Source organism: Malurus melanocephalus, unplaced genomic scaffold (genome assembly GCF_030028575.1).
Source record: "Malurus melanocephalus ecotype Western Australia unplaced genomic scaffold, MMel_1.1 scaffold_287, whole genome shotgun sequence".
Classification (NCBI taxonomy): Eukaryota; Metazoa; Chordata; class Aves; order Passeriformes; family Maluridae; genus Malurus; species Malurus melanocephalus.
Window position 1 is genome coordinate 778,824 of NW_026623519.1, and position 24,159 is coordinate 802,982.

At 40.6% G+C, this 24,159-nt stretch overlaps 1 protein-coding gene across 1 annotated transcript in view; it reads right to left on the reverse strand.

The window, feature by feature from the left end:
• The window catches only part of RALGAPB (Ral GTPase activating protein non-catalytic subunit beta), a 63,899-nt gene that overhangs the window by 19,178 nt on the left and 20,562 nt on the right, over nt 1-24,159 (reverse strand). Inside the window, exons 8-19 of the mRNA XM_057376713.1 lie at nt 23,742-23,890; nt 23,417-23,633; nt 16,519-16,720; nt 14,941-15,108; nt 14,099-14,213; nt 13,720-13,867; nt 10,902-10,966; nt 10,600-10,732; nt 8,520-8,653; nt 6,294-6,476; nt 4,125-4,276; nt 2,290-2,477 (exon numbers count right to left, since the gene is read on the reverse strand). Coding sequence (XP_057232696.1) covers nt 2,290-2,477; nt 4,125-4,276; nt 6,294-6,476; nt 8,520-8,653; nt 10,600-10,732; nt 10,902-10,966; nt 13,720-13,867; nt 14,099-14,213; nt 14,941-15,108; nt 16,519-16,720; nt 23,417-23,633; nt 23,742-23,890 — 1,854 coding nt within the window. The remainder of the gene's footprint in view (nt 1-2,289; nt 2,478-4,124; nt 4,277-6,293; nt 6,477-8,519; nt 8,654-10,599; nt 10,733-10,901; nt 10,967-13,719; nt 13,868-14,098; nt 14,214-14,940; nt 15,109-16,518; nt 16,721-23,416; nt 23,634-23,741; nt 23,891-24,159) is intronic.

The window sequence follows — 24,159 nt, forward strand, 5'->3', positions numbered from 1 at the left end:
GGCTGGGACTGGAACTGCACCAAAGGGGAGGCTGTGTCTCTGTGAGGCTGTCATTGGGTTTGTGACTGGGTTGGTTGTTGCTATCATTGTTGCTACTTGTTTCACCTTGTTATACATATTAGTAAAAACTGTTATTCCCTTTTCCCCATATTCTTGCCTGAAAGCCCGTGATTTTCAAAGCTATAATAATTCGGAGGGAAGGGGGGGGGCCATATCCACCACTACAAGGGGGGTCCCTGCCTTCATTGGCAAAACATCTGTCTTTCAAACCAAGACACTCCTCCCTGACCCTGCAGAAAATTCCTGGTCAGAAGCAAGTAAACCTCTCCGCAGCAGGAAAGTGCTAGTCTACTTTGTCAGTTCAGTAGCTGTCAGCTCAGTTTCATCATTAAAAGAAACTTTCATCTAAATTCATGCAGATCATCATTTCTCTCCAAAATATCTCCAGGAAATCAAAAAAGATCGTCTAGCCATTGCCTGTTTAGATGAAACAATGACTATAAGGAGACACAGATTCCATGATGCTTCCATGACCTTCTGCAAAAGTTCCTCACAAACAGGGGAACGACAATAGATAATGGTGAAACAAAGACTCAGGAAGGTTCTGACTTCACATCACACAAAACTTTCCCCCACAAGGAATAAGGACACAGAGAAATTGTCCTTGTAGGCTTGCAAGACCTGCTTGGGCAACACCAGGTTGTGTTGTACTGATTCAAATTCAGGGCTGGCCTTGACAGCACAAGGTCAGCCTACAGAATCCTGAGGTGCCTTTCTGCTGGAACAATGATGATTTTAGCATTACAGGCATTTCAGTCGTCTTTCAAGATTTAAAAGACCATTGATACTAGTCACCTTAGATTAGATCATCATACTCCTACAGCTTTTCTTCTCAAAGTTATTTGCATCTGTCTTGTTTGCACGTAAACCACACACTGGCATCATCAGGTAATTGGCAGAACTCTATTCTTTCCCCAGTATTCCCTGGAAAGTACAGGGTGCAGCATAGTTTATGCACATCCTGTATGTACATAAGCACACACAGAGGGCACATGAACTAGCTCCCCAGTCACCCACTTTCGTGATCTGTCTCAGAAGTGGCCTGACGTACTTATACAGCATTGCAATTAATCTTGTAATTCAACAGGGATTTGTAAGCAAGTTATGTGCAGCAAGAATAGATAATCTAATCAGTGATTCCAACAGCTTTGCAGGATTCCACAGTAATACATTCAGCAGAGGCAGAGTGAGAATGAGGATTGCTTAGCCATTATAGCATGCTCTAATCCATTCCAGTCAGGAACACACTTGCTCCAACTCAGAGAGGGGGTGGACATGTGGCAATGGGTCCCAGTATTGTCATCTCCTGGAAGACCTATTCAGTGATTTTCAACATGGTCAGAGCACTCTGGACCACAACTCAAAATAACTTCTTGGCACCAGTTCATGTAGCTCTGTGCAATCTGTGCTTTCAAGACTAGTTTTTAGGCTCCATCCTATCCACAGAGGTGGAAAATGTATTGGGGACAGAAGATGAGATCTAACAAAAGTTAGTCTTTAATTGAGGTAGCATGCTAGAGAACTTTCATCTGTTCTATTAGGTAATGCCATGACATGAAAAGACTGCTGTTCAAAGCATCTTTTAATACCAGATTTTTGTAATATAAATTCTTGATGGTCAAAGTCTATGAGGTTGAAATGAGTTAAATTAAGCTGTGAAAGCCAACACCCTGTGACAAATCTTTACAGGAGGTGTCATTGACAGAACAGKACCGGACATGGGAAAGTTATAAAACCTCCTAAGCAATTAAAACCACTGAGCTGAAAGCACCCACTAAAATGTAAGAGGCCTAAACAGGCAGAAACAATGGTGCAAGCATAAAGGAGACATACTAACCATACATTGAGCACTTATCCCCATCAAGTCTCCTGTACCCTTTACATTTTCATTCTTGTACGAACAAGGATGTTTCAATATGTAACACTATTGCTTTTGTCCATCACCCATTATTTCAATGGCAGTCAGCAGCAGTAGATCAGTATCTGATCTAAATGGCTGAAAGACTTGGACAAATGCATGAACAATTTGGGTAGGCTTGTGCACGTTCAATTATCAGGCAATAAAGTTATTCCCAGCACTTCATCCCAGAGCAACACTGCTCTGTGTGCACACCCACAGACACCAAAGTCCCTGAAATGTGAGAGACACACTTCATTAGGTACCTTTGTTTTGCAGCTCCCCGCAAATTTTTCACCCAAGAAAGAAGGAAATGGGAAATCTGAACTTACTCTGTTCATTCCCTAGAGGCTGCTCCAACATGGCCAGGATGACACTGTTATCCAAAACAAAGTAACGGAAGCTGTGCTTGTTTATGGTAGGGAGACGGGAATATTTAATTAACGTGGTTTCATTCACCAAGCTGCAAGGAGAAGCAGGACCACTGGGAGAAGGAAATGCTCCAAGTAACTGCATAATGCTGCAAGTGAGAAAAAAGTTGAGAGTTAAGACAGATTAAGTGAACTGTTCCACCCAAGCACAAACTTTCTCTCATATTCTTCATCTATATCTTGACCTAGCAGTTACCTTAGCAGGGCACATCTGTCCTCGCCCAACAGATTGTCTTAAAATAACCAGTACCTTCAAAAAAACATACACAAAAGCTTACAAAGAAGGGTACTCTGCCTATAGAATGAGCTTTATAACCTGGATTTTAAAGACATTAAGACACGCTTTAAACCATGAAAATCTGTACATTTCCATAATTTTATATTCATTCTTAAAAAGATTATTTTCTAATCATCCATACGTTCGCCYTCTCATATCAAAAAGCAGGACAGACATGGCAATGCACTAGTTACCATTGCCTTTGCTTTCTTCAAGTACAGATGACAGTAACTTAAAAGCCTTTAAGAGTTACGACCYTAAAGGTCCAGGATCACACAAGCAAAGCTACCACAGATGGTAACAACCTTCCCTGGAAGAAAGCCTCCAGGTGGGGTCCAACAGTGCCTACCTCCTTGGAGCCACARCCTTAGGAGGCCCCTAGATGCATCATTTTAAATCATCTGAAGTTGCACGGGATCTAATTAACAGAATTAGAAACTGAAAGTTTCTATGGCAGAAAACAGTAATGAGAGTTGTCCAGTGTCAGACTGAAGTTCATATGAGCAAAGTCAGGACTTAACACCAGCACCCAGACCAAAAGGAAGTCAATTGATTGCCCTCCCCCCACACTTTTCCACTTTACTGTGAAAACAGTTTCATCTCTCTAAATGAAAAGAAACACTTTCAGGAAACAATAAGAATTCGTTCACAACTTCCAATGGGTAGTTTCTTAGAAACTACACAGCTGTTTTTACTAACAGTAAACTAACAGTARCATTTAAAACAGTTGGATTTCAAAGCAGAGCAAAAAAGAAAGCAGCTATCGCCTTTTGCAAAACATATTTATCCTCCCCATYCTCAATCTGTCCTGTCTGCCATCATGCTGTTCAGCCCATAACACAGTGCTTTCCAACTTCTCTGGTGCAAATCCCAATTTTCATCTCTGTGTTTCCCCTCACCAACCCACGCATTATCTGTTACTGCATTTTCAGCACAACCTCTCAAATACATTAAGCAAGCCCAATGCTGTGGGCAGGAAGCCATCCCTTCCTGCTTCAGCATAAATGTGCTACATGTGCCATTCCCTGCTGTCACACAGTCTATCAGTTTTCTAATCAGGGTGGGGACAGCATATGCTGTCAGACTGAGGAGTGGGAATGGGAAGACAGCATCACTAAATTAAGTGAAAGAGAGAGGGAACAGGCCTCTGCAGAGAGACCTGGCCAAGAACAGAACACCAGGGCTGGRGGAGGGTCTGGGTTTTGTTGTACAAGGAAGAGAGCAGGCAGGARGGGAAAACAGTGATCAGAGGGATCTGTTTCCTGTTAACACCTGAGAGGGGTGGTGGGGAGATCTAAGGCAGAGCATAGCCCTGYCAAAGGGCAAAGAGAGGGAGCTTCTACCCAACCTCTTAAAAAACACACTTGTTACATCAGAGATCACCAGCTGGGAACTCTGAATTAAACACTCTCAGACAAGACAACATTGAACATTAAAGATGCTCTGATAAATTACATACCACGTTAGTGTAGCTTCAGCAGCATCCTTCACTCGCATGGATGCGGGGTTTGGCTCTTTATCTCCTTTGTATTTGACCTCCTGTTCACTGTTTTTGGATTTACTCCCTGAAATGCCCAGCTCCACAATCTCCAGTACCTCTTTTAAACAATCCTAAAACACAAGAGGAACCACCTTGAAGCAGAAGCACTCAGATAAACATCTTCAAAACCTCAGGGAAACAGTGATGTATCATTAAGTAAAAAAAAAAAAAACTTGCTGGTAATATGAGCTCTTTATTTAAAGGCAGAAGATTATTCCAACACCACTAAAATAAGATCACATTTGCTATAGAAGGGGTATTTTTCTGTTTGTAGCTGTGTACCTATATTGTCTACTTATACTTGGATTCTAATGGTAAAAAATGCTCTGAATGAATAAATACACACAATGTATTTCATTACACATGTACTAAATTGCCAAAAGGACTATTATGAATGCAACTAAAAAATGTAAACATATTTTAAAAGCTAATAAATGCATTTCTGGGACTCTTCACTGAAGTTTTAAGTGCTAAGCACATTAAGAATTAATTTATCTGGAAAACTGCAAGAAATCCTTTTCCAAATTTTTCAATTGCCAATAGCTTTCATTAGTAAATACATCATAGCATCTAATTCACCAAGAGAAGAATAAGAACATTCTAAAAGTACACTGTAAGCTTCAACAAATCTATTACAGGAGAGGCCAACACTCAGTAGAGCCGCAAATATGACTCACAAGTGCTGGGCAGAATAAAATCACCTGCTGAAAATATTTGGATTGCTACAAGAAAAGGTTCAGATCTCACGGCCTGAGCTACAGAATAACAAAGAAAGGCTTCACCTGAGCAAGTAAATGATTAAAACTGAACATGAGTGATCAGGCTGTACCATCAAAAACTAGGCAGGGTTCTACAKCTTGGCCTTTGTCCTTCCTTATATTCTTTGTTGATATAGAATAAAAGGTGAAGAGAAAAATGAACRTTTTCTAACAGAGCAAAATTAACCAGCACTGAGCTGCACAGACTGGCCATGAAGAATTGCAGCAGGAGTTTACAGAGTTGGCTCGCAATACAGCAGGTGAAATTCAAAGCAAATGAAAGGGGAGGCMCCTGGAAAGTTGCATTCATAATACTTGCAAATGCAGGGAAAGGTTCTCATCTGACTATCGTGACTCAGAATGAGCTACTCRGTGTCCAGTACATAATGCACACAGTATTCAACACTATTTCCTTATAGAGGTAATTGAAACAAAGAAGACCATAATAAAATGGAAAAAAAGCTTTATGCAACTGATTAAACACTGCCTGTGCCAAATCCAGGGAACCTATCCTATCATAGTCACGTACTGCCATGCCAGTAGCCCACAGCACATGCAGAAAGCATCTCTGTTTAAAATTCTGCTTGTGGATTTTCCATCTTCATTTTTAAAAAATACATGTATTTTTATATTATAGAATAAACAAAATATAAAGATATGTAATGTTCTAAGAAGATAAAATATTACATAATACATATGTATTATCTATAAAAACACAGAAAGATCACTAAGTTGGCTCTGAACAGAGACCAACAATGAAAACGTGCCTTCAAATTTTTTCTTAATCAGAAGGCAGAAGGCAATTGAAAACATGCCTCTCATTTCCCACTCTTCTCAAACTTACCAAGCAAATTCCACATTATACTGAGCTATGCTTTGCTCAGTTTCTAGAAAGTTGGTTTCTTGGTGAAACAAACTCTGATTATCAAAATATTAGCATCAAAGGAATTCTATTAAGCTTAGAAGATGCTTTATTCAGGAAAGAGGTGAAAAATAGGAGAGTCATGGCTATCTGCAGCAGTTAGCTATGGGTTACCCCATTCATTTTTATATTTCTCTTCTGTTTTTTCCCCAGGTTTCTTTTTTTTGCTCTTCTTCCAGTTTCACAAAGCAARAAGAAAGACTGAGACACTCCTATGATTATAAAGGTAATTTTAAAATAAAAAAAAGTATTGGTGACTAAAGATCAGGAATTAAAATCCAGAAGGTAGTTTTGAAATTCCTAAGAAAGCTAAGCAAGCCACACGATTTTAAAATATTGAGAATAGACAGGTTGGGCACAAAAGGCATTACAGCTGCAGCGCTCCAAATCCATCCACTAGAGGCTGACCTTCTCATCCAGCATGTCGGGGTGCTCTGTGAGCCACACACASAGGCACTGGAAGGCTGCCACGATCATGGAGTGCAGGTCCCGGGAGTGCAGCGGGGCCGGGCGGCTGCACTGGTACACGATGTAGCTGCACACGGAGCTGATTGCGCGCTTCCTGTCCGAGGGATCCACCACCACCTTCACCTGCGTTACACGAGGGCAACAAGGTGAGAATTCCTCCACAAAAAATCTTTCAGAAAAAAAAAAAAAAGCTTTTACAAACATTTCCAAATGCGGTTTTAAGAAACAGGAATAAACAGTTGAGCTCTTTTTTTATTACAGCTTAAAATTGTGGGTAAAATTATTTAATGGTGATAGATATTGAAACTAAAAGTAAAGAAATGCTGCACTGAGGTGTGGCCATATTGCATGGCTTGGTTTCCAAGAGAAGGACTGGTAACAGTGTCGTTTGATAAGAAACCAAATGCAAGTTGAATTTGCAGTATTGAAATTTATTTTTCACAAATGCCTCTTTGTCAGCTCTAGTAACCCATTCTGTATCTCCAAGAACCCACTCACTGCCAAGTCTTCCTTCCACAGGCCTTCATTTTGCTCAAGTAATTTTCCCCTAGACATATTCTCAGCACAGTAACTTCCACCACTAGAAAAAGTGATAAAATCCCCATCCTCAGACAAGCAGACTGACAAAAAACCCATAACCTCTTCCCCAAAACTCCCTGCAAACACCCCTCTCTGCTTCTTTCCCAGTTCAGGGCTGCAGAGAGCAAGGCTCCAGACCAGAGGGTCAGAAAACAGTATAACGAGCCATGAGGATCTGAACTGTTAGGTTAAAGAAATGAATTTCTAYTCTCTCATTCACAGCCTGTGACTCAGCACAGGAACAGATGGATTTTTATATCCTGTAGCATCTGACCATGCTCTGTGAAGCATTACTCACTCAGGTGCACCCTTATCCAAGTAGGAAAATGGATGGRCTTGCTGGAGCCAGCACTGGCTTGTGGAGCCAGGCAGTTGTACTCCAGAAATGGTTCAGAACCCCAGGATTTAAGTAGAACGTCCTGCAGAAGAACAAGATCTACAGCAAATGACTCCTCTCAATGTGAGCTAAGAAAGGCAGGTTTGTGAACCAGCAYTTTTGCAGGAAACACAATTTTTGACTTTTCCAAGTCCCACAAATAACCTGGTGCTGAACAGACACAAGACAGGGCAGCCCCTACCTGAGAAAGGCTTTGGGACTTGTCACCTCCAAAGACACAAGCAGAACAGGTCCCCACTGTAGTTCTGCAGGAAGAGGTGATCTCTTTCTACCCACTTTGTTATAAAGGGGAAAAATATACCAGGGGGAAGAATTACTTCAGTTGCATGAGAATTATACAAAGATTACAATATTTAATATTAACCTGGGGATAAATTTGAAAAGATAAWATATTTCCACATTCCCATAACCCTGCAAGAAAAAAAAMCAGACCAAACCAAACAAATTGTGGCTTCACCACACAAACTGCAGGAACCCCTGGTTTTGTATGGTGCTCTATAAGATCCAATAATACWCATTAATTCACTTCAGAACAATTTCAAATACATTCTTCAGTTCATGCTACTGCAATAATGAATAAACAGTCCAATATAGCTCAGTGCTGACATTATGTTCTAAAAACTTCCTGAGACACACACTTAGAAGAGATSTGTTGAGCTCCTGATAGATTATGATGGGAAATGCTGAATTATCRTGCCAGGGTATCATGGCTGCTCTAAGTACACTGGACTTTTGCTTATACAATGCCCATGAAGTCCAGCCCGGGCATAAGAGCTCTCAGGCAGAAAGAGGCATTTTGCTTCTCAACAACTCTTCTGCCCCACCTACTAGCTTTAGTTGTTATTTGTGYTGAGTGAAGCTGCAGATAAAGCTGTGAAGAAGGCAACACTTCACCTTAGCCATACACAATGTTTTGTCAAGCTCCAAAAACTATGTCCAAAATGAGAAGGAAGGGGAAAAGCAGTACAACACAAGTATCAGCCAAGAGGCATTCCCAGGACAKGTGTCCTTTGTGCCACAGTGCATTTACAGTGGCAGAAAATTATTAACAGCAGGGCTGTTTCATTTCCAAACAGAAAATTCTGGCAAACACAGCCACAGAAATCTGTTTGGTAACATGACTTTCAGCCAGGCATGATTACAACTACCCTGTGAAAAGGGGYCAGAGCACACCACACTGCATTTCTCACCTTTGCCAGTCCAGAGAGCAGTTCCAGGGCAGCCAGAGAGATACTCATGTCCTGTCTCCACTGGGAATTGAGCCTTTGGGTTACCAGGTGAATGCTGCGGATCAGCAATCCAGCAGCTGTATCTGTATGAAGAGCTAGGATATAACCCCAAAACCACACACCACAGGGAGGGAAAATAACTAAGCATTAGTGACAATAAGCAAAGCACAGGCACAAGGCAAAGCAGCCACAATACAGACATAAAATAAACCCTAACCAATCCAGAACCTCGAAACTGGCGCTTTGGCTTTTCGCACAGGCTAATGCCCTCACATACACTCCAGGCATTATACAAACCCATTCAGACTAGCTCCATTTTTTTAAAGACGTTTTGAATAATCCCACAGCTCTGCTGCATTTCTGAAGCAGAACAGCCAGCTTCAGGTTTTGCTATTGTACTTAAATTGCCATCATGTCTTTTAGCCTACAAAAATATAGGCATTGGTAATATACATTAAACATTAGTAGTCGTATTAATGAACTAATGCAGCACATGTAATTTCAGATAACTATGTCAGAACTTTACCATTCTTTCCACATCAAATGTTTACAAAAAGCTGCACTAGTTCAATAGATGTAGATAATGAAATAATCAGTGCTAGGGAAAAAAAATTTAAGCTTTCATTTCCTTGAACCTTCAGCTCAAAATTAAAAATAGAAAATGTCATATCAAATGTTCTCACTTCAAAATATTAACAAACATAAATACTATCTGTACTTGTTAAAACAGAAGTATGCAAAKTAATGACAGAAATAAACTGCTTAATGACTAGTTATAAAGAGATATGAGAACTATGACAGATAGGTATATCCTTCCCAAAATTTAAATTACCCTATTTAATACTCAAGAGCTATGTCCAATGTCACACCAGGTGCAGATTCAAAAGTCTACTAAGGCTAAATAGTAACAGTAGACCATCTTTCAATTTTCTCTTGTTTAAAGCATCCAGTGGAAACACAAATTCTTTTCATAAAATCCTTACAACCTTACCTTCTGTGCATAGGAAATTTAAAAGTCCAATAAAACAAATATACTACAAAAATATATTTCAAGTTATGGCATGATAAGAAGACTCAGTAATTCTAATATTTAGAAGATTTTTTTAAACCTTACAAATTAGTATTTTTACAAGCACTTGTCAGTGAAAACCCATACAAATAAAACACAATTCAAAACAATTCAAAACAATTCAAATGGTGTGCTGAAAACCAGCACTTTGATAATTTGAATCAAGCAAATCCTGTACAGAAAGCACCAAGGTGTTTATACAAATCCCTATAACATACTGAAGACTTTCATGTTAATCTCCCTCCTCTTGCTATTTACAGAACTAGACTAAAAAATACCACCACAGTTTTGGTTGGTGAGGACAGTCCAGGCTACAATACAATAAAGGTGATTTGTTCTCACATTTAATTGGCCAACATCAGTTAAACTGAAGACCAAAGAAGCAAATTAAATTGCAGGATCTTGACAGTCAGCCAGCTTACCACACACAGATTTAGAACATGGATTTTACCACAGAGTCAAAAATGGACAGAACAAGACAGCAAACTAAAGTTAATTACAAAATTCTATTGTTATAACGTACAATGTATCACAAGCATTCTGATCACTTGCTCTATAAAAGTCAGAGTCACTGAAATGTTCTTTAAATGCAGTTTAAGGTGCTGCAGAGGTAAGACAAGCATTTGGAATGTTACCAAAATAAATGATTAATTTACACTTGGTGTACAGATACCCCATTCTTGTTGGCAGAAACTAAATGTCTTGGAAACGTAAGTTAAAGTTTGCTAACACCTTTTTCATAAGCTTTATATATATTCTGATTTTGGATATGTTAACAGTTCTCTTTAGTAGGGTTAAGACAACCACTGGATGGGCACACATGAGCTCAGACTGGCAGCACACAGCTGGGCTATCCTCAAGCTTTAAACACCAGCTTTAAACATGAATGTTTTAGCCAGAACTAGAACAGAAAACCCCAGCAAACACCAACCTGGCACACCATGAGAGGGTTTTCCAAAGAGCTCTCCTTACCATAATCCCTAAGGAGGGCCTGTGCTGGCCGCTCACTGTCGGGTGTCGTGGGCTCTGTGCTGCCGCCGCTCGCAGTGCTAATGCCACTGTTAGTCCGACTGTGGCTTTTGAAGAGGCTGTTTTCACCACCATTCTGCAAATTGAAAGGCAGTTTAGAGAGATGAGAAAATTTCTCAGTTCCCCATGCTCTCAGATACAAAAAAAATCAAACCTCAAGATGCTACCTGAGCCCCTTTCAGTAGCAGGTGTAGTGAGGAGTGTAGTCTTTCTGAAGAATTAAATTCATTTAAAAAAATGCTCACCGTTTCCATCTGACAGCCAATGGCTTCTAACAGTGCTGAATCCTGAACAATATTTAACATTGCACCTGCAGAATCAGATAAAAGAAGGTAACTAYGGACTGCAGCAGAACTTATTACTAAAAATTACCAAGCAGCACAGAAGGTTTAACATACAGGTYTGGCATTCTGATTTATAAAATCTCTTACTAAAACACAGGATTTGCTTCAGGCTTAGCTATTTGAAGCAGATGAAAGTTCAGACAGAGAGTGCTTTCAGCTATTTTAAACATGCTTTGAACACAATCTAGAAAAGACTGAGAGGAGATCTCATCATTACATATTAGTATCTCCAGGGTGGGAGTCCAGAGGATGGTGCCAGACTCAGTTTAGTGGTGTCCAGCAACAGGACAAGGAGCACAAACTAAAATACAAGAAATTCCACCTCAACACAAGGAAAAGCTTCCTTCCAASGAAGGTGGCAGAGCACTAGAACAGGCTGCCCATGGAGGTCACAGAGTCTCCCTCTTTGAGGACATTCAAAACCCACCTGGACAGGTTCCTGTGTCACCTGCTCATGGTGACCCTGTCCTAGCAGGGARTTGGACTGGATGATCACCAGAGGTCTCTTCCAGCCCCAACTTTCTGTGATAKGTCTGTCAAATTCCTCAGTTTGGAACGATTTTGGGTTCACAGAAGGGCTGGAGTGGTTTGTTTCACACCAGATTGTGCTAATTTAAAAATTCAGGTAATATTTAAGGATATCTATCAGAAAGACAGTTCATAATCTGAGGTGGGACACATTGAAATTCCCTCCATCTGGAAGTCCTCTCCTCTCATTTTCCATGCTCTAATTCCCATCAGTGCCCAAAATACTGTATTCAAAAAGCTAARGCTCTTAACAGCAGGAGTTGCCAACCCCACTGCATCCAAGCTAGCCAGGACTGTTCGTCTTCAGCCTTGGGAAAGATTTAAATCCAACTCACCCAAATCAAAATTGATTGTGTCTTAGGCAAACTATGGTGAACAGCCTGTACCTGCTTGGCAGCATCACCTCCAAATGATGAGGGAAGAAGCAATAAGGACATGGACCTGAAACTGGCTGACACTGACATTTGGTGGCATTATTTTTAATTTTCTGTCTCCCTCCCAGCCTCATCCATCAGTGAACGTTTAGGAAAACAACTTGCTCTATGAAGTAAAATGACAGGACAAGGGGGAATGTTTTCACACTGAGAGATGGCAAGGTGAAGTGGGATGCTGGGAAGAGATTCTTCCCTATGAACATGATGAGGCCCTGGCACAGGTTGCCCAGAGAAGCTGTGGCTGACCCATCCCCAGAAGGGTCCAAAGCCAGGCTGAACAGGGCTTGGAGCAAGCTGGGAAAGTGGAAGGTGTCCTTGCCCAGGGCAGGGGGCTGGAATGACATGAGCTTTAAGGTCCCTTCCAATCCAAACCACTCTGTGATTCTATGAAATGCACCACTCACTGCCARCATTTACTGGCAGATGGAAACAAACCCTGGTTTTGTTGAGAAGCTGGTGGCACACGTGAGAATTTCTAGCTAAACTGGAGATTCATGAACCGCCTTTAGCTAAAGCCAGCAGGAAATAACTTCACATATGGAAACAGGAGTTTAAGAGGAAGAATACAAAGCAGGTGAACTAGCAGGGACTAGCAAGGGAATAATAACTTCCAGTAGAAAAGCCATTCAAGCCAGCACATCTACCCAGCTGGCTGCACACCAGCTTGCTGTGGAGGGGCACAGGACCACATAGGTGGAATTGAACAGAGCATCACTCCATGGTGCCAGACACAGTGCTGGAGGTGGGACAACTCTCTGTGCACCAATGCTCTGAGGGTCTCACTTGGAAACCACAGATATCCTCACCCCTTCACCAACACTGGGTGTAAACCATTCTTTCAAATTAATCCCCTCTAGTCTTCTGCTAGAAAAGGAACTGTTCCAACTACTGCAAGGTAACCTTCCAAGTCTTTGCAGTCTTGGATTTGCTTCACTTCCCTTAACTACTCACATCATTTCCTTGCCCTCCCCTGTTAACCAGGTAGACTCTCTGCCTCCCAGAACAGACACCTCTCACACAGCACAAGACTCTTTCCTTTTTAAACAGACAAAAGGAAAGTGGTAAGGGCAAGAACAYCATGTTAAAAAATGCACTTCTAAAGAGAGAATGAGGGGGGACAAGAGAGAAGAACGCTTTTACTAGGCAAGTACACTTTTACTTATCTGAAAACATGTTTAACTTGATAGATTGTGCACTATCCAAGTTTTCTTCTTCTACTTGCTTTCTGAGTATTCAGCATAATATTAATCCACTCATTACCTCAGAAAACAGTTTGCTGACAACCTGTGCATAGAGCAGCTCCACATTCTATTCCAAAACTTTTGGGTTTTATATGTGTATTCACACCCTGCTAAACAAATGTCATGTATATTTTGCCAGTGCTGGACCACCCATCAACAGTATTTCARTATGTTTCTTAGGCTTAACTGTACCAAAACTTAAGGTTTTCTCTGAAATCGTTAGTCAAGAATCTTTCCCAAAATTATGACATTTTTACCTATTTCCATTTCTAATTGTGACTATTTTTTTATGCTAGGATGTGCTTTACTTTTGCCTTGACTTTTTAACTACTACTCCACACAAAAAGAGAGATTAACAAAAATGTGAGGCTTCTAAAGGTGTTTTCATAGTACGAGGGAGATTATACATACAACAACCAGGAATTTAAAGCAAAAAATTACTAATAATTCATACTATCCCAGGACAGAATAAGACAGAAACTTCTATAAAACAGWTAATAAAAAAGCTGCAATAACCTAGTATCATTTGAGTGTTGTTGGGATCAGTTTCTGTCTGCAAAGCTCCTATAAGGATATTCACAAGCCTCAGCTTCAACGACAGGAATGTTACTGGCTTATCATGYGTTGAGCTGTCATCATTGCTGAATTTCCCTTCCAGGACAACCTGAAGAAAAAATACACTTATTTCAGTATCAATTAAAAGATCACATCAGCAGGGTTTCAAAAGTCAACATTCACAGCACACGTTGGTACTGAGACCTTGTAATACAGTCTTACTCTTCTAGGTTCACTGGAAGAGTTCCAGTGCTAAAGAAAACACCCAATACAAACCATTTAAATCCCACCTCCATGGAAAGAAAAATGGAAATTCAAAATATGATGAAAAATGCACTACCTCAGACTTTATTGTTCCAAAATGATGAGGGAGAGGCAACAGAGAYAGCAAGATGTTAATGGAAGCTCTTCTTAGCTCTGTGGGGTTCACATAGATTTTAAACTTTGAGAGTTCTCTGCAAATCAAAGCAYCAGACAGTTAATCAACTTTTCACAAGAATCTGGGGCCAAATTAAGTTACCCACCCAASTGCCTTAAGAAATTTACAGTTTGCAATGTAACTGTTTCTTTCTAAGATCTGTGCAAAAGAAGCTCAGATTTAATCCCAGAACATAAATAATGCTTTATGTCTAAATGCCTAACATCAAACTGAAACAGTACCAACACATAACATATACACTGAAGAAGGCATGCAGAGAGTACTATTAAGTGCCTTACTTAGCAAAACATCCAGAAGTCTATAAAGCTCTGATAATAACCTACTGCAATTTCATTGGTCTAAATTACCAGTTTTTCCATTTTATGATGTATAAGATTACTTACTTACTGAATTCACTGCAACAACCACTAATGAATACCTTGTGAAAATTTACTTTAAAATCAGGAGGCTTTCAATATATTTCAATGTTTTCCTATTCTTAAAGGCACTGCTTTCCATCAATGAATATGCAGCTAACAACTTATATATTACATTTAAAATAAGCACTATTATTGGTTTAAAGAAAATTGCACTAAGTAAAACTGAAAATTTGAGCTCACTCAGTGCTGCTATTATCACCATCAAATACACACGCACTGTGAGCCCCACCTCGCAGAATTCCTTTGGTGAAACTATGCAGGAATGACAGAAGACAAATACATCCCAACATCYCTGATGATGTTTATATGGAAAGAGCAATTTACCTGTCAGGTAAAATAGTTTCCAGAGCTGAAATGAAGTAGGGAACCACAACATCAATGCCTTTCAGGTCACAGCAGAACAGAGGAGGGGAGTTTAGAATAACACTGGCAAGAACCGGGTGGCAAACGAAATCTGCTATCTGCAAACCCTGAATTAAAAGCATGTAAAATCTGACAAAGAAAGACAAGATTCAATTATTTGCACATAAAAAGCATCAGAATCCCACACGAAAAAGAATATGCAGCTTMTATTTGATCTTGTCTATATAAAACAGAGTACACTTCAAAATCAGAGCTAGGAAACATTCATATGAGCCTTMCCACAGGCAAGCACACCTGACCAGCTTAATAAACCCTCACAAACCACAGGTATTTGATATGAAAAGYCAGTGCAGCACAGTTTTATTGAAATCTCTGACTTCTTGTAACATCTAAGTGGGAGCTGTGGAAGCACAGCCAGCTGGTTACTAACAATGCTTGGATCACCTGCTCTCCACTACTCCCTTCCCACGCAAGGGTGGGAGCAGGACCTTGATTTAACTCCCCAACACAAGAAAAATACTGGAAATCTTGGGGGTGGCAGTGGACAGGACAATGGACAGGATGTCAGGACAGAACACACTGATCAGCAATTTGGAAAACAAGACCAAACATAACCATCATAACCAATTCAAATGAAAAAGCAAGGGCAGGAAAACAACGGCCCATCAKCCTAGAGCAGTTAGCTTCTTTTGCAGCTTCTTGTTGCAGAACACTTATGCCTTCTTAGCTGTTTCAAAAGTCTTGGCCAGACAGAGGAACMCCACTGACAGGACAAGAGAAAATGAACTATCTATATACAAAATACTACAGCAATAAAGTAATAAAATTGTTCAGTCCTCCGGGAAGTTGATGCCATCTGGGACAAATGCACCCAAACAGTTTGAGAGAATCATGATTTAAAATTGATTCTCTGCCTCTAGCCTTTGYTACTTTACATAACAAAAATCTGTGACACAGATACACTATGACAGACAAAACTGCATCATTTTATCAGAAATAAAACTGAACACTGAGACAGTTCAAACACAACTGTTTCAAATATTACTGATATCGGATATTACTGGGATATACTGCATTTCAATATTACTCAGAGGGTGAACAAGAAGCAACCACAAAAATCCAAAACCAATGATATGGTATTTAACAACACAAGAACTTTTGTGGTCTAATACAGTGTACAAAGTCTTACACCTGCACACTTATTTTTTCCATCTGAACAATATTCAGCTACAAACAAAACAAAAATAAAAATAAAGGAGGCAAGAAAGTGCCAAATCAAACATTCCTTCCAGCTGAAGGCACTTTAAGGGACTCCCCTTCAAATGGAACTTGAAAAAACCGAATGAAAATCAGCATCATGAGAATGAGGGTGGAAAAGTGCTGGGCTTAGCCAGGAATCCCACCTGCAGCCTCTGAAGGCCAGCTAGGTGTTTTTAAATTGACAGCACAGGATTCAGACAGCAACTGAATGCGATTTACTGGGAATTAATCTGCATCACAAAGTTACATCAATAAAGCAACTGGAAAACAGGTTAGTACCGGGATAGGTAAGCTGGTAATATTTCCTCCCCAGTCTTCTTGCTACAAAATATCCTACACAGTGTCCCACACGCCTCTGCCCTTCCCGCTTCATAGTTGTCTGGGAATTCACTGGTATCAAACATGGGGTTGGAAGCCATAGTGTCTGTAGACATTTGGGATCCTTTCCGGCGGAACTCCACACTAGCCTGGGTCGCTATAGCTGGGAAGAGAAAAAACAGCATTTTACTGTGCATGTTAATGTACAGAATAGGCTCATGGGATCCTGGACACAAAGATCAAGTCMAATTTAGTAGTTAAAATGAAGCTATTAGTTCACTGTATTTGAGCCAGTGCCTCTGTTTAGGAAGTATTTGTGGGTATACCTAATTTGTTTTCTTCATAAGAATGACARCAACTGACCATATCCTAGAGACTGTCCCAACTTTTTGCTGGAAAGAGCATACTTATATCTTCTTACTTCCTACCCTCTCTGAAGAGCAAGKGTCTCCCTCACCTAGTTCTTGTTCCCACAAAAATGAAATGCCAGCTTGCCTTGCTCCCTTAAAAAACAAAAAAACATTCAATGGTGCCATTACAATGACCTCCACGGAAGTGCTTAACTTCCAGCTGGCCAACTCATTTCATGCCTCCCTGAACACCAAGCAGCTTTGATCCAGCAGTTTGTTTTGTGGTACAAAAATACTCATTAAAAAAAAAAAAAAAAAAATTGATCCAGCAGTTTGTTTTGTGGTACAAAAATACTCATTAAAAAAAAAAAATAAGACCCCAAATGAAAAAGAGAAGGTTGTGGAATCCCATTCTCCTAAGTTGGTCTTTCTCTCCAGACAGCAGCTACCAAGGCTGCCTGTCTCCTGCTCCCTGTCCCACAATAGCTCCATGACCCTCTCACAGCCCACTGTGACCTAAGCTGGTTCTGCCCATACTATGCTCCCTCCCCACAGCCAAGTTCTGCCAGCCCACACCACTCCAATCCATGCCTTTCTAGAGAGATTTCTGGTCTCCCTTTCACACATMAGCATCGTGTGGATATGAGACTACTCACTCTACTGGCTAAAATCCTTTCTTCCAGAATGGCTACCAAAACAAAATACATACTGCACTCAATGTGATTTTTTTTTCAATTTTTTTTCTTTTTCCTGAATAGCTTCACTCTAAGGATGACTAACATCATAAAAAATGTGTTCTTGTTTTTAGCTAAGACTAGATGGATTTCCAAAACTTTCATAAACTAGAAAAACAAACAGCAGACAATGCATGCTCCTGAGAGAATCACACCTATGTGTTTCTACCAGCAAAAGAGAACTACTTCTGTCTCAGCTTTGGGACACTGGGAAACAGCAGGTCCACAGTCAGTCTTGCAAACAAAGGCATGCAACAYTTTAGCAGTTGGAATACCCGATAATTTACAGAAAAGGTGCTTTTTCGTTTTGTTTTAAAGGAATTGTCTTAATGACAAGTGTCTACTCCTWATTTTTTTATCTTCAAATTCATCATTTAACCTATGTTTACCTTACAAATTTTCATGATGATAAGTAGCAAATAAGCACAAATCTTTATGCATCTTCCCATGAGCCATTTTTTGTCCTGAATAAGCTATCCAGCAATATACTGTAGTTGGAAAAAAACACTACATGCACAATGCATACAAATCAAACACTAGGTCTGTAAAATAAGCTTTAAGTAAAAAAAAACATGGTTAGTGCAAAGTCCTGAAATTCATGACATGATCACAGACTAAAGTACAAAAAAAGATGGGACTGATTCAGGCAGATTAATTTGCTTTTGCCAACAATCCTCCCCATTCAAAAACACACACAAAAAAATTACTTGTCTTTTTTAAGTAAAAGTGCAAAAGCTACAAGAGACAATGAGAATGAATTTACAAATAAAATATGGGATTATGGAAAAAGAAAAGCATGACTGCAATTAAGGAAAAGCTACTGGTTCCTACTTACAAGATTTATAAGAAAGAAGAATTTGGATAAAAGATGCTGCAAGATAATAGAAATAAAATGGAAACAAATCAAAGGACAGCAGTAGTTATAAAATACTTTTAAGATGATGAAATTGTAATATAAGTTAAGAAGCTTTTAGCTTTTTAAAAAATAGATTAAAAGCTTTATGATACAGCAAGCTCGTTAAACACATAGGAAATTGGCATACAGGTCCAAAATTATGGTTTTGAAAGTACCATGCAAAACAATGAACAAAAAGTTACAAAATACTAAGATTTAGAGCTGTTCATATCAACACACATCAGTTCTTTAACAGGACGTATTACCCCTTCTCAACTCCCAGACCTGTCCCCATGTCACACTGCACATGGAGCATACACCAGGCTRTCCTCAGGCTCCTGTGAATTGGGGTATGTCTTGCAGGGGGAAAGTTACTTACCAGCAGTCTCCTCARAGCAGTACTCCTGCTTCCAAACCAGGAGTTCCCGACAGTATTACAGCTCCCATTTCCCTGAGCCAAGTTTCTAACAACAAGGATACCTGAGAATGCCTCCCCTGACCACCAGCTCCATTAACAATTTTCCAAAGCAGAAACAAAAGGTASAACACTCCCAGAAATATTAACATCTCAAACAATATCCAGAGAAAGAAGAGAGTAAGGACTCCAGCAGCCAGATACTATCCAGCACCTGGGAAGAGCTACTTCTTTGAACAGACAGGGTCAGACATGTAACCAAGCCCCTCAGCAGGACCCACGATGTTGTCAGTCAGGACTGCTYAGAATTTGTTCCTAGAGCCCCAGAAATATTCTATGGGACATTAATGACAGCAGGGCTGGAAGAGGTCGGGTAATGCTATACCCCAAKGCTCCCCACTGCCAACAGCCTGTGGGTGATACCAGCAAACCCCTGAGCTATCTTCTTCAGCTGCTATAAACTGCAGAGCTGGCACCCTTTAGGCACAAGGATTGAGAATGAACCCATCAGACTGGAAAATTCAGTTGCTGAAATGCTGGCACCAAGTGCTTGCAGGCCTTTCCCCATTCTCAAAGGCTGAGGACAGCAGGTAATGTTGCATGCACTGTATGGCAAAGCTTGTCTGAAACATCCTGCCACTGCACCTGCCCTGGCACACATACACACACCATCGAGCTATCATTCTTGGGTCCACCTCATACAGGCTCCATAACCAATTTCTTATGAAGGTGTTATTTATCACAGGGATCTATTTATCCCACATTATCAGCTACATAAATACCACACACACCCATCTAATTCTAATGACTATGCCAGCAGGATCCAGCTGTTTTCAAACYACCTATGCATCTTTCAACAGGCCATTTTAACTTTCTCACAACACAGTGATGTTTATCAGCTGCCCACCATAAAGTTTCATCATCAAGGTCTGGGTGCAGAAACTAAAACTTGATAAAGACACTCAAGGCCCAGAAGCATCACACCAGTGGTGGCAAGACCAATGCTCTGCTTCAGAATCCAAACAATGACACAGGACTACTTTGAGGGAGAGGGCTCAAAAAGCAAATGGAAYGACTGCTTTCTAGGTGATAACCTCCATCAGTCAACTGCATACACGATTTCCAGCTAATCTTGAGAGAGAACAATTCTCTCTTCCCAAAGACAGACAAAACCAAAATAACCACAAAWATGGAACACCTACAATTATCCAGTCAAGGGTTGGTACAAGTTCACCCATGAAAATGACAGAAGTTGAAAAACTATGAGGCAGCAGTTAATCTGACCAAACCAGGAGGACTGAGGTTGAAGTGGCCTCTGGAGATAATCAGCCCTCTCCAGTAAGCAGGGCCAAGTAGAACAAGTTCAGGTACCCTTCTACTCATTTACATAGCTTTTCATCTCAAGATCTACAGAAAGCTGGACATTTTTCCACCTATCATTTTTCAGTACTTCCTTTCTGAAGGTTGAAGAGTTCCAGAGGTAAAACATGAGATCCCAGGACAAGGGAAAAAGGAAGGATAGGAGGGTACTCATTCACATCAGCCTTGACCAAKTGCTCTTTATTTCCTAGAGCTCATCAAAGAGGTGTGCTGTAAGATGGGAGAAAAATAATATGCTTGGCCATGTGAGTCAGYAGGAATTGTTTAAAAGAACCAAACAAAATTCTGAACTAGAGTTTGAGACCATGGCTCATCCACAGRGTCACCTGTGCAGTAGGCACTGCACTGAGCTCATGAATCTCTTTGGTAATCACATCATACRGATTCTCACTGAGACTGTGCCACTCAAGAGGAGCAAGAAATACACWCTAGAAAATGCAGCATCACAGAGGTGTCCCGGGGCATGAGGGTCTCTACAGGACAGTAAGTTGTAACTTTTGCAAAGTGGTCCTCAGTCCTCCAGCCAGCAGGTAAACAAAGAAGCCRTATCAGGCCAAAAGAGAAGGAATTCTTAACTGTGGCATTGAAACAAAGCAAACATTAGAAAGGTTTAAAGCTGCCGAAATCTTACACAGTTCTAGACCTAAAAAAAAAAATAGTGTGTGTGGGCCAGTGGAAGACCATACCACATGGCAAAGCTGATTTTAAGTGCAGACACYTTCCAATCAAATCATTTAAAGCACCCATAAAAAGAACAGTGCTTCTTGAAGCTAAAGCTAAGATTATCAACAGCAGTGTCAGACATGGTAAGAATATTCCAGCTAGTGGCTAAAGTATCACGGCTACAAAGGACAGCAGATGGACCACGGCATACAGGAACAGCCAAACCGCAACTGTAAAGTAGTAGTTTTGTACATCTTTCCTAAGGGTAGGGACTGTGGCAGCTAACTGTCCCTTCTCTGCTGGCTCTCCTCCTTCAAGCCACATCTACCCTGGGTAGTGGGAGCAGGTGGATGGGCACAATAGAAAGATCTGATTGTTACTGATGGRCCCCATTTCTGTGATGGAGCCCATCAGAACCCTCCCAGCCCATCTCATCAGCCAGCATAGCACCTCCTGCCTTATGATGCTCAAGGAGGAAAACACGTGGAGGCATCAGGCATCACAGGTCAGATTCCCAGAACAGAAACTTTCTATTTGGATTTAAAACTCATTCAAAAGACGCTGATGCTTCAAGTCAGCAGAAACTCCAGGGGATTTGCCTTTTACGTGTCTTGYTCATTTTCCCATCTGAGGCACAAGGTGAGCAAAAGGCTAAATCAGGCAACCAGAGTTTGGGGCCACTCTACAGAGTTTCAGCAGTAGGGATCCATCCTCAGGTCTTTCTCCATCAGCCAGCCCATCTTGGCATTAGCGTGACCAGCACCGCAATAACACCACCCTGCAAGGGCAGCAGACTTGACTACATTTCTGTAAGTCAAKTCTGTCTTCCAAATCACTAAAAAAGCAGTAAGGTTCCTGGGACTTCACCAACATCACTCTCAGAACCACTGCTGCTCATACACAGAAGATCGTGAGATGGTCTCACTACAGACAGCTCAAAGAGCACAGAGGAGGAACAGAACTAAGTCAATTCCAAACAGCAGTGGCCAGTTTTCAGAAAGACAGTAAATCTCTCTGTAAGGTTAGCAACACAACAGTTTTTTAGTTGCTGTTAGGTAATTGAAGAYATTGCACATATGAATAGAAGGCCCTGGAACCCCTTCAGGCAAATTAATCCTTTTGATTTTAGATGACTGTGTACTTCTGCCAGCATCACAAGATCACAACACCTCTCTTTACAGCTGACACTGTTACATAAGCAGCATCTTAGTTGACATCCTTTACAGGTTAAGCACTTCATTAAAATTGCTCAAGAAACAGGTTATGCCAAAATTAAAATTATTTAATCAATCTGAAAAGCACCAAATGCAGAAATATATTATATGCAATCCAAATAGAAAGCTTTTGTTTTGGGAATCTGATCTGCGATGCCTGGTGCCTTGCTCCTTCCTAAGCTCAGCAGTTTTCCTACTCACGAGTCATAGGTGTTTTACCAAGAAACCCCAAGTTCCTCCCACAGAAATCCACAACGAACACTTTCAAAAACCATGTACTACATACCTTTAGAAGATCCCAAATCCTAAGCCTTCACACAGGAATTTGACACAGTAAACATAGAGAATCACCAGTTTAACTGCTGCTGTCAAGTCCCACTATACATCCAATTTGCTACAACAAATGTCTTTCCCCTACTTTTCTTAGGCTGGTGAGCTACTGACAGACTGACTGATAGATAGATAACTTGGAGAAGTTAGCAGACATTTAAAATACACCAGAAACATAAAAAATGCAAGGAGTAAGAAAGATTCTTTTATGAACATTATCACCGAAAGTAAGATGAGAGCTAAAAAGCGTGTCTGAGCAGATCACTAATTCTGCTATGATATCTCAAAACATCTAACCTCTGCAGCCGAGCAAAACACCAGAGAAAAAATAAGTTTGGCAGTTAAGGGTTGAAGACAACARTGATACCAGGTCATTTAGGGAAACACACAACAACCATCTCTGATAGGCAGCAACTTCTCTAGCTATTTTAAGGACTCCTGTTTCCATAACACTCTCCAAAACCAAGGAGAAGTGCCACTTTGTGCAATATTTGGAGTGCTGTAGGACAATTTTTCAAATATTAAAGAGTCACTATAAATAGTTGCTATTAATAGAAGAYACTCAAGCACATTTCAAATTAAGAAGTACATTCCTGCCATATGATTTCCTTCACTAAATAGCATTTTCACCAGTATCATAATTAGAAGTGCCATGCACGTTAGAACAAGTGAGTATCTAATAGTAAAAAGTGGKTTTTTTTTTAAACTTTGAAATCCCCAAACACCTCCTCAGCTAATAGCAGATGATGGCTCAGCTCGAGAGTTAAACACAACAGAACACTTCAGATTTTACTTTTTTTGGATTATGCATGTGTTAATATTGCAGGTAGGAAATGTCAATAAAACAAGGAAAGTGTATTTATTTTTGTAATATTTACCAGTCATGCTGCTGTCTCTGTTTATTCCATTATGAAGTTTACAGTGAACAAATGCTGCATCAAATAACCATGATCCAAAGAGGTTCAAAATGCTGTTAACCTTTGGCCTGCGAGGAGCTGGAAGTGGCCGAGGCTCAGAGCTTGTCTGGTTTGGGCTAGAGAGTGGAGAAGTAGAGGAGGGTTGGTGCTGCACTTTTGAAGCATGTGCAGTAGTTACCTGTTTGAACAGAAGAACAGATCAGCTCCTAAAATCAAGGAAATTACTTCCTCTAACAGGAAACAATCCAAAGGGTCAGCTACTCAAACGCAGAGTATGCAATCTTACAGTGCTTGTTTTCATGGTTGCTTTGTTCACAGTCACTGCCCGATGCCTCCGGTTATGGGGTGGGGTGGTGTTGGTAGCAGTGTTCTGGGGCATGCTCAGCCTGTTCACTGGCGTGGGTGGTGCACTGTCTGACCGGGGTCGGGAAATGCCTGGAGGGCAGAAAATAAGCAGGCTTTCAGTRAGAATTCCATGGGCTCACAGCAGAGTAGGCCATTAGTAAGCATTGGAGCCTTTGGTCAATAGCCATGTTTCCTTACCTCTGTTTCCCTAAACAGCCGTAGCAAAAACACACCTCTCCCTTTTTACTATTAGCAGAAATAAATGCACAAGCAAATGTGCAGTACAATTACATCAGATAAGCAATTGATAAARAACCACCAAAGGACCGCCCACACCTTAAGGCTTTGGAAAATGATAR